The sequence below is a fragment of the Pseudophryne corroboree genome, chromosome 9 (genome assembly GCF_028390025.1).
Source record: "Pseudophryne corroboree isolate aPseCor3 chromosome 9, aPseCor3.hap2, whole genome shotgun sequence".
NCBI classification, from domain to species: Eukaryota; Metazoa; Chordata; class Amphibia; order Anura; family Myobatrachidae; genus Pseudophryne; species Pseudophryne corroboree.
The window spans coordinates 92,596,647-92,612,100 of record NC_086452.1 but is presented as its reverse complement, the minus strand read 5'-3'; the positions used below and the strand labels follow the sequence as shown (position 1 = coordinate 92,612,100).

The window sequence follows — 15,454 nt, the reverse complement described above, 5'->3', positions numbered from 1 at the left end:
TCACCTGCAGCGCATTCATAATAAGTCAGTGACAAGTTCAAAAACTTTGGGTGACAGCGGAAGCAGTCCACTGACCAGTAAATCCCTTCCTCTTGTAACCAAGCTCACGCAAACCACCCCACCAACTCCCTCAGTGTCAATTTCCTCCTTCCCCAGGAATGCCAATAGTCCTGCAGGCCATGTCACTGGCAAGTCTGACGAGTCCTTTCCTGCCTGGGATTCCTCCGATGCATCCTTGCGTGTAACGCCTACTGCTGCTGGCGCTGCTGTTGTTGCCGCTGGGAGTCGATGGTCATCCCAGAGGGGAAGTCGTAAGCCCACTTGTACTACTTCCAGTAAGCAATTGACTGTTCAACAGTCCTTTGCGAGGAAGATGAAATATCACAGCAGTCATCCTACTGCAAAGCGGATAACTGAGTCCTTGACAACTATGTTGGTGTTAGACGTGCGTCCGGTATCCGCCGTTAGTTCACAGGGAACTAGACAATTTATTGAGGCAGTGTGCCCCCGTTACCAAATACCATCTAGGTTCCACTTCTCTAGGCAGGCGATACCGAGAATGTACACGGACGTCAGAAAAAGACTCACCAGTGTCCTAAAAAATGCAGTTGTACCCAATGTCCACTTAACCACGGACATGTGGACAAGTGGAGCAGGGCAGGGTCAGGACTATATGACTGTGACAGCCCACTGGGTAGATGTATGGACTCCCGCCGCAAGAACAGCAGCGGCGGCACCAGTAGCAGCATCTCGCAAACGCCAACTCTTTCCTAGGCAGGCTACGCTTTGTATCACCGCTTTCCAGAATACGCACACAGCTGAAAACCTCTTACGGCAACTGAGGAAGATCATCGCGGAATGGCTTACCCCAATTGGACTCTCCTGTGGATTTGTGGCATCGGACAACGCCAGCAATATTGTGTGTGCATTAAATATGGGCAAATTCCAGCACGTCCCATGTTTTGCACATACCTTGAATTTGGTGGTGCAGAATTTTTTAAAAAACGACAGGGGCGTGCAAGAGATGCTGTCGGTGGCCAGAAAAATTGCGGGACACTTTCGGCGTACAGGCACCACGTACAGAAGACTGGAGCACCACCAAAAACTACTGAACCTGCCCTGCCATCATCTGAAGCAAGAAGTGGTAACGAGGTGGAATTCAACCCTCTATATGCTTCAGAGGTTGGAGGAGCAGCAAAAGGCCATTCAAGCCTATACAATTGAGCACGATATAGGAGATGGAATGCACCTGTCTCAAGTGCAGTGGAGAATGATTTCAACGTTGTGCAAGGTTCTGATGCCCTTTGAACTTGCCACACGTGAAGTCAGTTCAGACACTGCCAGCCTGAGTCAGGTCATTCCCCTCATCAGGCTTTTGCAGAAGAAGCTGGAGGCATTGAAGAAGGAGCTAACACGGAGCGATTCCGCTAGGCATGTGGGACTTGTGGATGCAGCCCTTAATTCGCTTAACAAGGATTCACGGGTGGTCAATCTGTTGAAATCAGAGCACTACATTTTGGCCACCGTGCTCGATCCTAGATTTAAAGCCTACCTTGGATCTCTCTTTCCGGCAGACACAGGTCTGCTGGGGTTGAAAGACCTGCTGGTGACAAAATTGTCAAGTCAAGCGGAACGCGACCTGTCAACATCTCCTCCTTCACATTCTCCCGCAACTGGGGGTGCGAGGAAAAGGCTCAGAATTCCGAGCCCACCCGCTGGCGGTGATGCAGGGCAGTCTGGAGCGACTGCTGATGCTGACATCTGGTCCGGACTGAAGGACCTGACAACGATTACGGACATGTCGTCTACTGTCACTGCATATGATTCTCTCAACATTGATAGAATGGTGGAGGATTATATGAGTGACCGCATCCAAGTAGGCACGTCACACAGTCCGTACTTATACTGGCAGGAAAAAGAGGCAATTTGGAGGCCCTTGCACAAACTGGCTTTATTCTACCTAAGTTGCCCTCCCACAAGTGTGTACTCCGAAAGAGTGTTTAGTGCCGCCGCTCACCTTGTCAGCAATCGGCGTACGAGGTTACATCCAGAAAATGTGGAGAAGATGATGTTCATTAAAATGAATTATAATCAATTCCTCCGCGGAGACATTGACCAGCAGCAATTGCCTCCACAAAGTACACAGGGAGCTGAGATGGTGGATTCCAGTGGGGACGAATTGATAATCTGTGAGGAGGGGGATGTACACGGTGATATATCGGAGGGTGAAGATGAGGTGGACATCTTGCCTCTGTAGAGCCAGTTTGTGCAAGGAGAGATTAATTGCTTCTTTTTTGGGGGGGGTCCAAACCAACCCGTCATATCAGTCACAGTCGTGTGGCAGACCCTGTCACTGAAATGATGGGTTGGTTAAAGTGTGCATGTCCTGTTTTGTTTATACAACATAAGGGTGGGTGGGAGGGCCCAAGGATAATTCCATCTTGCACCTCTTTTTTCTTTTCTTTTTCTTTGCATCATGTGCTGATTGGGGAGGGTTTTTTGGAAGGGACATCCTGCGTGACACTGCAGTGCCACTCCTAGATGGGCCCGGTGTTTGTGTCGGCCACTAGGGTCGCTAATCTTACTCACACAGCTACCTCATTGCGCCTCTTTTTTTCTTTGCGTCATGTGCTGTTTGGGGAGGGTTTTTTGGAAGGGACATCCTGCGTGACACTGCAGTGCCACTCCTAGATGTGCCCGGTGTTTGTGTCGGCCACTAGGGTCGCTAATCTTACTCACACAGTCAGCTACCTCATTGCGCCTCTTTTTTTCTTTGCATCATGTGCTGTTTGGGGAGGGTTTTTTGGAAGGGCCATCCTGCGTGACACTGCAGTGCCACTCCTAGATGGGCCCGGTGTTTGTGTCGGCCACTAGGGTCGCTAATCTTACTCACACAGCTACCTCATTGCGCCTCTTTTTTTCTTTGCGTCATGTGCTGTTTGGGGAGGGTTTTTTGGAAGGGCCATCCTGCGTGACACTGCAGTGCCACTCCTAGATGGGCCCGGTGTTTGTGTCGGCCACTAGGGTCGCTAATCTTACTCACACAGCTACCTCATTGCGCCTCTTTTTTTCTTTGCGTCATGTGCTGTTTGGGGAGGGTTTTTTGGAAGGGACATCCTGCGTGACACTGCAGTGCCACTCCTAGATGGGCCCGGTGTTTGTGTCGGCCACTAGGGTCGCTTATCTTACTCACACAGCGACCTCGGTGCAAATTTTAGGACTAAAAATAATATTGTGAGGTGTGATGTGTTCAGAATAGGCTGAAAATGAGTGTAAATTATGTTTTTTGAGGTTAATAATACTTTGGGATCAAAATTACCCCCAAATTCTATGATTTAAGCTGTTTTTTAGGGTTTTTTGAAAAAAACACCCGAATCCAAAACACACCCGAATCCGACAAAAATAATTCGGTGAGGTTTTGCCAAAACGCGTTCGAACCCAAAACACGGCCGCGGAACCGAACCCAAAACCAAAACACAAAACCCGAAAAATTTCAGGCGCTCATCTCTATTTCAAACTCCATGTACAAAAACATGCTCGCACGCCCTCCTGCCACACCCGCCACATGCCCACCTCTCTCCTTCAGTGCTATGCCAACGCCAGCCACTGATAAGGATCAGCATGCAGCCAGCTTTCCTCTTAGGAAGACAAATTCAATACTGGCAGGCGGTCAGCAGTATCATTGACACGTCAGTCGTTTTTCCAGCAGCAGCAGCAGTACTAGTCTGTGACTGTCAGTGTCAGTGAGTGACTGACTTGTAAGTAAGCTTCAGCAGCTTGCAGGGGAAAGAGAGGGGGAGCCAGACCAGGCTGAGGAGGAGCAGTATAATTGCAGTGAGTGCCATCAGGGGTGTTTGTTTGGTGCACACCACAACATCTGACAATGTATCTGCTTTATTAGGATTGGTACAAGGGTGGATATTTTATATGCGCTGACCATCAATGGATGGTGCTAGACACGCCCATAAGGCGGTGCTATACACACCCCTCCGATGGTGCACCCCCTAATAAAATGTGCTGCGCACGCCTATGCAGACCCCCCTGGGAGCAACAGTGCTGGCCGCATCCAGCAAGCCACAGCATGTTGCGGTCCCATGTCAGGTGACAGGAGTCAGTCAGACGGGCAGTGGCTGCAATCTGGCGGTGGGGGCGCTGCATGCTGGTTCCACCAAAAGAAGGAGGACAGGGAGAATAGGAAGAACGGATAAGGAGTACAGGGAGCAGCATAAAGAACAAAAGCTAGAGAGGGAGAAATAAAGGCCTGGAGCAACTAAGTAAAGAAAGAAAGACAAATGACAGCAAAAACATTTAAACACCAAATTTATTCAAATAATAAAAATATTTATAATAAATTATTCTTTTATAATAAAAAGAAATGAGCAATGTGACTACACAGACAGTGTCACCTCTGGTACAGCAAAGCCTAGAACCCCATCCCTAAAAAAACCTAACTGGATAAAAATAAACTGTGTATCTCACACAGATATATATAGTAGGACACTAAAAATTAAAATCTAAATGTTAAAAAAAAAAAAAAAAAAAAAAAGCCGGCCTCCAAACCGCCCCCTCTAGCCGGGCCAATCACACACCTTATTTTGTGTTGTTATGGTTTGATGGAAAAATACATTTTAACTCACTTAGGGGCCCATTTATCAAGGGTTGCATATAATGCGATCTGGACTGGATCTTAACACCCAGAATCGCATTGCAATATGTGTGAATGTATCACGTGGCACCCGCAGGGACAGGGATCCTGGGCCTAATTCAGATCTGTTCGCTCGCTAGCGTTTTTCGCTGCCCAGCAATCAGGTAACTACTGCGCATGTGTATGCACCACAATGCGCAGGCGCGCCGTATGGTTACAAAGCGGATTGTTGTTGTGCACTGGTTCTAGCAAAGAAACCATTCGCACAGCCGTTCACAAGGAGATTGACAGGAAGAGGGTGTTTGTGGGTGGCAACTGACCGTTTTCTGGGAGCGGTTGGAAAAACACAGGTGTGTCGAGGTGTTTGCAGGGCGGGTGTCAGACATCAATTCCGGGCTCGAATAGGCTGAAGTGATTGCAGCGGCTGAGTAAGGTCAGAGCTACTCAGAAACTGCACAAGCTGTTTTTATACAGGGCGGCTGCACACGCGTTCGCACACTTGCAAAGCTTAAATACACTCCCCTATAGGTGGTGTCTATCTGTTCACAGCGCTGCAAAAAATAGCGAGCGAACAGATCTGAATTAGGCCCCCTGTGCATGCGTGCACAGAGGCATTTCAGATGGAGGGTTCCCAGGGAACCCAGATGGATTTACTTTTCGCGATCTGTAGCCCATAGGCTACAATAGGCTATCGCAATCAAAAGATTGCGGTAGCTGTGGGGGTGACCGCAATGCACAGGGCATTTCCGGCGGAGAGTTCCCAGGGAACCCAGCCGGATCTTCTTTTCGCGATCCATAGCCCATAGGCTACAATGGGCTACAGCAATACTGGAGGGACAATGGAGGTAATTCAGACTGCATTGCTGCATCGGCAGGGATTGCTGTCTGAATTACTATGCGCAGTACGCTCGCGCGGTGGTGCACTGTGCATGTGCAGCCAGTGAGATGAGAAAGCATCTCACTGGTGCGATCGCCTGATTGACAGGCAGAGGCAGTCGCAGGACGGGAGGGGGCGTACCAACAGCCTTAGAACGCCGTTGGTGGGGCACGGTCCTAACAATGGAGGCGTGTCTGGACTGTTGGGTGGGCGGGCCGCAGTGGCTGCGTGATGTCATACGCAGCCGCTGCGACCCGGGACATGGCAGTTAGCCCTCTGCCAGCTAGCAGGAGCTGTGCTGGCAGGGAGCTACATGTCAGGTACAAAAGCATCACCGCTGTGCGATGATTCTGTACCTATGTAGGGGGGAGCAGGGCCTGACATGCGGGGCGGACTAGCCCTGTGCTGGGCGTCCCCCCGCATGTCAAAGTAAAGGGTCGTAGATGTGCTAAATTTAGCACATCTACGATCAACTTTGAATTACCCCCAATATTGGGAATGCTTTGCGTTCCCGATATTGATACATTGGCCAGCATCGCATCCCCCATAGAAACCAATGGGGAATGTTGCTGCGGGCAGAAATGGAGGGATTGCAGCAGGTATAGCACAAATATTATTTGATAAATGGGCCCCTAACTATTAAAATGTTAATGTTAAAAAAAAAAAAAAAAAATACCGGCCTCCAACCATCCCCTATAGCCGGCCCATCACACACCTGATGTTATGCTTGTATTCAAAAAAATTTAAAATTGAAAAATATAAAAAAATTTAAACTTTTAAATAAAATTTACATAATACTTATAAAATCTAATAATTAAAATGTAAATGTAAAATTGTAAATACAAAAATGTAAAAATAGTAAAATTTAAAATTGTTTCATTATAAAATACCCTCCCACTAAATTTGAAAATGTAAATTTAAAAAATGTTAATATTCAAATTTAAAAAAAGTTAAATTTAAAAACTTATAAAAAATAAGAAAATAATAAACAATCTTCCAAGTTGTAATCAATCTTCTTATCACAGATGTTCTATATAATAAAAAAAAAAAAAAAATATCAGTACATTGGTAACATCTTCGTACAAGATACAATATAACATAATATACATCTTTAACTCCATGCAGAAAAAATATAGACTTTTTTTAAACAATCCTTAGTACAGTGCAACATGACGGCTCCGCAGAACATAAGATGCTTTGTGATGCTTCTTTTTGCAGTAATGCGCTCATTTATAAAGTAAGCACCTGGACCTGCACATCAAGGGGGGCCTATTTCAATGGTGTGGAGCAACATCGTAATGGGAAAAGCTGGATGGAACAGAGTGTTTGTAACTAAGGGGGTAATTCTAAGTTGATCGCAGCAGCAAGTTTGTTAGCAATTGGGTAAAACCATGGTGGTCATTCCGAGTTGTTCGCTCTGTAAATTTTTTCGCATCGCAGCGATTTTCCGCTTAGTGCGCATGCGCAATGTTCGCACTGCGACTGCGCCAAGTAAATTTGCTATGCAGTTAGGTATTTTACTCACGGCTTTTTCTTCGTTCAGGCGATCGGAGTGTGATTGACAGGAAGTGGGTGTTTCTGGGCGGAAACAGGCCGTTTTATGGGTGTGTGTGAAAAAAATGCTACCGTTTCTGGGAAAAACGCGGGAGTGGCTGGAGAAACGGAGGAGTGTCTGGACGAACGCTGGGTGTGTTTGTGACGTCAGACCAGGAACGACGAGCACTGAACTGATCGCAGATGCCGAGTAAGTCTGGAGCTACTCCGAAACTGCTAAGAGGTGTGTAATCGCAAATTTGAGAATCTTTCGTTTGCAATTTTAAGAAGCTAAGATTCACTCCCAGTAGGAGGCGGCTTAGCGTGTGCAATGCTGCTAAAAGCAGCTTGCGAACGAACAACTCGGAATGAGGGCCCATGTGCACTGCGGGGGGGCAGATATAACATTTGTAGAGAGAGTTAGATTTGGGTGGGTTATTTTGTTTCTGTGCAGGGTAAATACTGGCTGCTTTATTCTTACACTGCAATCTAGATTCCAGTTTGAACACCCCACACCCAAATCTAACTCTCTCCGCACGTTATATCTGCCCCTCCTGCAGTGCACATGGTTTTACCCAACTGCTAACAAAATTGCTGCTGCGATCAACTCGAAATGACCACCTAAATGTTGGGTGGCTGCATTTACTGGACACAATATATCAATGAGACTGAAGGGGCGGAGACTGAGAATCTACAGAGGCATTCTCTGGCTAGCAAGAGGTCACAGAGTCTCTTCCCTGCTTAAGGATCTTTCTTTTACAGGTTCTCACAAGATGCTGGAAAGTCAGAGATGTTCTTTCAGTAGGACGGCTTTTGTATCAACCAGGCACTTTTGATAAAAGTGTCTTACTAGGTGCACAAATACTCATTGTAATAAAAGCATTGATATGTAAAAGGGAAACATACAGTAATGACGGTCCACATCCCCTACAGTCCCCTCACTCATGATTAATGTCACGTGATGCTTGTTTTAGAAGAAAGTGTAATATGGGAAAATAACGGCAATTAATAGTAGGCAGGAAAATAAATTAGTGATACACAAGTGACAAGTTGGGCAAATCAATGTATTGGCCTATTGGAAGTGCTTGCAAGGGAAGGGCTGATCCAGACACAAACACAGAATTCCCCCCTCCTATATGATAGTAGTAATGCAGAGAAGTCAGGTTATATATGTAACTGAGTTCTCTACATTACTACTACCATACATGTATTCCAATGCACTGATCACACTATTGCTGTATATACCATCTATGTATATTACATCATACTTCATGAGCGCTGGAATACATTTACCAGTGTCTCTTCCCCTTGGATCACACACCAGGAGGACCATGATACAACGGATTATGTAGGGTTACATTGCTTCTTCTGAGCATGCAGCAGGTGCACCTTACTCTTCCTCCTCCTCCCTTTGTTCTCCCTCTAGTAACACCCCTGACATGCCCCTTTTCCTCACCCACTGTCCTCCATTCCCCTCTACCATTGTTATATCTCTTACGCTATATCTCTGTTTATGTAATAATCTGCAGACGGTTATTGTTTCTGCATTGCTTTGTGTGAGGAGCTTTTTGTATAACTTTCCATTAGGAAAATGTATTAATGCTTCTTACAATACTGCTATACCCAGCTCTATCTACCTTTCTCTTTCTTTATCCTTCCTCCGTTTAATATTGAAAACTTCAATTAAACATGTTTACAAAATCAGAAGAAAACTAAATCCATAATGTACATACCTGCAGAAACTCCAACTCCTGCATCCAGCAGTGCTGCTGCCTCAGCCAGACGGTCGTAGGCCCGGTGCCTATGGGGGGGTTCTCCAGGTGGAGGTGGTAAATGAGAACCCTGCAAACCGGTCCTGCTGGGGGGCTGTTACAGGTGGATTATTGGCCTCTTCTGCCTCCATTATTGCTAGCTGGTTATTTATGGAGGCAGAGGGTGGAAAGGTCGGCTACAGAAATAAGAAGTAAAAGTGTATCAGTGATTATTACATCTTTCATATGACTTGTAAGAGAGAAAAAATAAGATTTTACTTACCGATAAATCTATTTCTCGTAGTCCGTAGTGGATGCTGGGGACTCCGTAAGGACCATGGGGATATAGCGGCTCCGCAGGAGACAGGGCACAATAATAAAAGCTTTAGGATCAGGTGGTGTGCACTGGCTCCTCCCCCTATGACCCTCCTCCAAGCCTCAGTTAGGATACTGTGCCCGGACGAGCGTGCATAATAAGGAAGGATATTGAATCCCGGGTAAGACTCATACCAGCCACACCAATTACACCGTACAACCTGTGATCTGAACCCAGTTAACAGTATGATAACAACGAAGGAGCCTCTGACAAGATGGCTCACAACAAGAATAACCCGATTTTTGTAACAATAACTATGTACAAGTATTGCAGACAATCCGCACTTGGGATGGGCGCCCAGCATCCACTACGGACTACGAGAAATAGATTTATCGGTAAGTAAAATCTTATTTTCTCTGACGTCCTAGTGGATGCTGGGGACTCCGTAAGGACCATGGGGATTATACCAAAGCTCCCAAACGGGCGGGAGAGTGCGGATGACCCTGCAGCACCGAATGAGAGACTCCATGTCCTCCTCAGCCAGGGTATCAAATTTGTAGAATTTAGCAAACGTGTTTGCCCCTGACCAAGTAACTGCTCGGCAAAGTTGTAAAGCCGAGACCCCTCGGGCAGTCGCCCAAGATGAGCCCCCTTCCTTTTGGAATGGGCTTACAGATTTTGGCTGTGGCAGGCCTGCCACAGAATGTGTAAACTGAATTGTATTACAAATCCAGCGAGCAATCGTCTGCTTAGAAGCAGGAGCACCCATCTTGTTGGGTGCATACAGGCTAAACAGCGAGTCAGATTTTCTGACTCCAGCCGTCCTGGAAACATATTTTTCAGGGCCCTGACAACGTCAAGTAACTTGGAGTCCTCCAAGTCCCTAGTACCCGCAGGTACCACAATAGGTTGGTTCATGTGAAAAACAGAAAACACCTTAAGGAGAAATTGAGGACGAGTCCTCAATTCTGCCCTGTCAGAATGAAAAATTAAGTAAGGGCTTTATATATGATAAAGCCGCCAATTCTGACACACGCCTGGCTGAAGCCAGGGCTAATAGCATCGTCACCTTCCATGTGAGATATTTTAAGTCCACAGTGGTGAGTGGTTCAAACCAATGTGACTTTAGGAAACTCAAAACAACATTGAGATCCCAAGGTGCCACTGGGGCACAAAATGAGGCTGTATATGCAGTACCCCTTTTACAAACATCTGAACGTCAGGCACTAAAGCCAGTTCTTTCTGGAAGAAATTCGACAGGGCCGAAATTTGAACCTTAATGGACCCTAATTTTAGGCCCATAGACAGTCCTGTTTTCAGGAAATGTAGGAAACGACCCAGTTGGAATTCCTCTGTAGGGGCCTTCTTGGCCTCACACCACGCAACATATCTTCACCAAATGCGGTGAAAATGTTTTTCGGTTACATCCTTCCTGTCTTCGACCAGGGTAGGGATGACTTCATCTGGAATGCCCTTTCAGGATCCGGCGTTCAACCGCCATGCCGTCAAACGCGGCCGCGGTAAGTCTTGGAACAGACAAGGCCCCTGCTGGAGCAGGTCCTTTCTTAAAGGTAGAGGCCACGGGTCTTCCGTGAACATCTCTTGAAGTTTCGGGTACCAAGTCCTTCTTGGCCAATCCGGAACCACGAGTATCGTTCTTACTCATCTCCCTCTTATGATTCTCAGTACTTTTGGTATGAGAGGCATAGGAGGGAACACATACTCTGACTGGTACACCCACAGTGTTACCAGAGCGTCCACCGCTATTGCCTGAGGGTCCCTTGACCTGGCGCAATATCTGTCTAGTTTTTTGTTCAGGCGGGACGCCATCATGTCCACCTTTGGTTTTTCCCAACGGTTTACAATCATGTGGAAGACTTCCCGATGAAGTCCCCACTCTCCCGGGTAGAGGTCATGCCTGCTGAGGAAGTCTGCTTCCCAGTTTTCCACTCCCGGAATGAACACTGCTGAGAGTGTTATCACATGATTTTTCGCCCAGCGAAGAATCCTTGTAGTTTCTGCCATTTCCCTCCTGCTTCTTGTGCCGCCCTGTTTACGTGGGCGACTGCCGTGATGTTGTCCCACTGGATCAATACCGGCTGACCTTGAAGCAGAGGTCTTGCTAAGCTTAGAGCATTGTAAATTGCCCTTAGCTCCAGTATATTTATGTGGAGAGAAGTCTCCAGACTTGATCACACTCTCTGGAAATTTTTTCCTTGTGTGACTGCTCCCCAGCCACTCAGGCTGGCATCCGTGGTCACCAGGACCCAGTCCTGAATGCCGAATCTGCGGCCCTTTCATAGATGAGCACTCTGCAGCCACCGCAGAAGAAACACCCTTGTCCTTGGAGACAGGGTTATCCGCTGATGCATCTGAAGATGCGATCCGGACCATTTTTCCAGCAGATCCCACGGAAAGGTTCTTGCGTGAAATCTACCGAATGGGATCGCTTTGTAAGAAACCACCATTTTTCACAGGATCCTTGTGCAATGATGCACTGATACTTTTCCTGGTTTTAGGAGGTTCCTGACTAGCTCGGATAACTCCCTGGCTTTCTTCTCCGGGAGAAAACATCCTTTTCTGGACTGTGTCCAGAATCATCCCTAGGAACAGTAGACGTGTCGTCGGAAAAAACTGCGATTTTGGAATATTTAGAATCCACTCGTGCTGTCGTAGAACTACTTAAGATAGTGCTACTCCGACCTCCAACTGTTCTCTGGACCTTGCCTTTATCAGGAAAGCGTCCATATTTCTTTTAAGAAGAATCATCATTTCGGCCATTACCTTGGTAAAGACCCGGGGTGCCGTGGACAATCCAAACGGCAGCGTCTGAACTGATAGTGACAGTTCTGTACCACGAACCTGAGGTACCCTTGGTGAGAAGGCAAATTTGGACATGTAGGTAAGCGTCCCTGATATCCAGTGACACCATATCGTCCCCTTCTTCCTGGTTCGCTATCACTACTCTGAGTGACTCCATCTTGATTTGAACGCTTGTATGTAAGTGTTCAAATATTTCAGATCTCACCGAGCCGTCTGGCTTCAGTACCACAATATAGTGTGGAATAATACCCCTTCCCTTGTTGTAGAAGGGGTACTTTGATTATCACCTGCTGGGAATACAGCCTGTGAATTGTTCCCAATACTGCCTCCCTGTCGGAGGGAGACGTTGGTAAAGCAGACTTCAGGAACTTGTGAGGGGGAGACGTCTCGAATTTCCAATGTACACCTGGGATACTACGTGTAGGATCCAGGAGTCCACTTGTGAGTGAGCCCCCTGCGTGCTGAAACTCTTGAGATGACCCCCTACCGCACCTGAGTCCGCTTGTACTGCCCCAGCGTCATGCTGCGGACTTGGCAGAAGCTGTGGAGGGCTTCTGTTCCTGGGAATGGGCTGCCTGCTGCAGTCTTCTTCCCTTTCCTCTACCCCTGGGCAGATATGACTGGCCCTTTTGCCCGCCTGCCCTTATGGGGACGAAAGGACTGAGACTGAAAAGACTGTGTCCTTTTCTGCTGAGATGTGACTTGGGGTAACAAAAGGTGGATTTTTCAGCTGTTGCCATGGCCACCAGGTCCGATGGACCGCCCCTTTATACGGCAATACTTCCATGTGCCGTCTGGAATCTGCATCACCTGACCACTGTCGTGTCTTCGTCTGGCAGATATGGACATCACATCTACTCTTGATGCCAGAATGCAAATATCCCTCTGCGCATCTCGCATATATAGAAATGCATCTATAGTCAATAAAATCTTGTCCCTGTCAAGGGTATCAATATTTTCAGTCAGGAAATCCGACCAAGCCCCCTCAGCGCTGCACATCCAGGCTGAGGCGATTGCTGGTCGTAGTATAACACCAGTATGTGTGTATATACTTTTAGGATATTTTTCAGCTTCCTATCAGCTGGCTCCTTGAGGGCTGCCGTATCTGGAGACGGTAACGCCCCTTGTTTTTATAAGCGTGTGAGCGCCTTATCCACCCTAAGGTGTGTTTCCCAACTCGCCCTAACTTCTGGCGGGAAAGGGTATACCGCCAATAATTTTCTATCGGAGGAAACCCACGTATCATCACACACTTCATTTAATTTATCTGATTCAGGAAAAACTACAAGTAGTTTATTCACACCCTACATAATACCCTTATTTGTGGTACTTGTAGTATCAGAAATATGTAACACCTCCTTCATTGCCCTTAACATGAAACGTGTGGCCCTAAAGGAAAATACGTTTGTTTATTCACCGTCGACACTGGAGTCAGTGTCCGTGTCTGTGTCTGTGTCAACCGACTGAGGTAAATGGGCGTTTTTACAAGCCCCTGACGGTGTCTGAGACGCCTGGACAGGTACTAATTTGTTTGCCGGCCGTCTCATGTCGTCAACCGACCTTGCAGCGTGTTGACATTATCACGTAATTCCTAAATAAGTCATCCATTCCAGTGTTGACTCCCTAGAGAGTGACATCACCAATACAGGCAATTTGCTCCGCCTCCTCACCAACATCGTCCTCCTACATGTCGACACACACGTACCGACACACAGCACACACACAGGGAATGCTCTGATAGAGGACAGGACCCCACTAGCCCTTTGGGGAGACAGAGGGAGAGTTTGCCAGCACACACCAAAAACGCTATAATTATACAGGGACAACCCCTTATACAAGTGTTTTCCCTTATAGCATTTTTATATATGTAATCATATCGCCAAATAAGTGCCCCCCCTCTCTGTTTTAACCCTGTTTCTGTAGTGCAGTGCAGGGGAGAGCCTGGGAGCCTTCCTCACAGCAGAGCTGAGCAGGAAAATGGCGCCGTGTGCTGAGGAGAATAGGCCCCGCCCCCTTTTCGGCGGGCTCTTCTCCCGGAGTTTGTGAGATCTGGCAGGGGTTAAATACATCCATATAGCCTCAAGGGCTATATGTGATGTATTTTAGCCATAAAAAGGTATTATACATTGCTGCCCAGGGCGCCCCCCCCCAGCGCCCTACACCCTCAGTGACAGTTGGTGACTGTTGGTGAAGTGTGCTGACAACAATGGCGCACAGCTGCAGTGCTGTGCGCTACCTTATGAAGACTGAAAGTCTTCTGCCGCCTGTTTCTGGACCTCTGGACCTCTTCAACTTCGGCATCTGCAAGGGGGGTCGGCGGCACGGCTCCGGGACGAACCCCAGGGTGAGACCTGTGTTTCGACTCCCTCTGGAGCTAATGGTGTCCAGTAGCCTAAGAAGCAAATCCATCCTGCACGCAGGTGAGTTTACTTCTCTCCCCTAAGTCCCTCGTAGCAGTGAGCCTGTTGCCAGCAGGTCTCACTGAAAGAAAAAAAAACCTAACTTAAACTTTTATTCTAAGCAGCTCAGGAGAGCCACCTAGATTGCACCCTTCTCGGCCGGGCACAAAAATCTAACTGAGGCTTGGAGGAGGGTCATAGGGGGAGGAGCCAGTGCACACCACCTGATCCTAAAGCTTTTATTATTGTGCCCTGTCTCCTGCGGAGCCGCTATATCCCCATGGTCCTTACGGAGTCCCCAGCATCCACTAGGACGTCAGAGAAAGAGGCAATTACCAAACTTCCTATTGTAGAGGTTATTTACAGTAGTTACATATTAGACCCTGACAACATATCTATATAAAGCTAAAGGAAGAGGCATTACAGGTGCACAAATATAACGCACTGTCACTCAGCCCATATATAACCACAGTATTGCAGTAGATGTAGGTTGCTCTGGTGCAAGTAAAGGTGTCCGTCTACTCAGTACTCTCAGGAGAAGGCTACGTAACTACAAGTGCAGAGAGGAGAAGGACTTTCTAGAGCATTGACCACCCCACCCCCACCCCCACCCCGCGACTGTCTCTGCCTGATTGACAGGCAGAGGTGATCGCATTTTCTGCGGCCTTCCTGCAGTACGAGCACTGTACATGTGCTGCATCTTTGTCTCAGAATGTGCGGTCGGATCGCTTACTGTGATCCAACCTGAATTAGGCCCTATATGCTGACCGGCATTCAGAAGCTCATGGAAGTTCTGTTTTATACTTACTGGTGCAGGAATGTATGGTGGCTCCATCTCAAGGGCTTCCAAGGCGACCCAGTTGATATGCCGGAAGAAGCGATGGAGGCGGATGTTATCATTCACTCCTGGGCGTCTGGCTGGCATGATACTGAAGAGCTGAAAAAGATATTTGTATTTAATGATTTGTACAGTACAGATGCTCAATACAATCATGTTACAAACATTTCTGCTGCCTGGCACAGAGGAATATAAAGTGATTGTTCCATGGCCGCAGTCTGGTATTACTGAGTTCTATCTGCTCGCAGTGCCACAAAAGCTGCAGCATGACT

General features: G+C 47.3%; 1 protein-coding gene and 1 long non-coding RNA gene across 2 annotated transcripts in view; both read right to left on the bottom strand.

Annotated features, from left to right (window-relative positions):
* Window positions 1–4,303: 4,303 nt before the first annotated feature.
* On the bottom strand, window positions 4,304–8,998 carry LOC134956726 (uncharacterized). The gene is made up of 2 exons (XR_010186129.1): window positions 8,789–8,998; window positions 4,304–6,552 (listed from the first exon to the last, which is right to left on the bottom strand). It is a non-coding gene; the product is annotated as an uncharacterized LOC134956726 (long non-coding RNA).
* Window positions 8,999–14,875: 5,877 nt separating this feature from the next.
* LOC134958740 (protein kinase C delta type-like) overlaps window positions 14,876–15,454 on the bottom strand; it is a 42,026-nt gene continuing 41,447 nt past the window's right edge. Inside the window, exons 8-9 of the mRNA XM_063941487.1 lie at window positions 15,034–15,281; window positions 14,876–14,894 (exon numbers count right to left, since the gene is read on the bottom strand). Of these exons, the coding sequence (XP_063797557.1) occupies window positions 14,876–14,894; window positions 15,034–15,281 (267 nt within the window). The remainder of the gene's footprint in view (window positions 14,895–15,033; window positions 15,282–15,454) is intronic.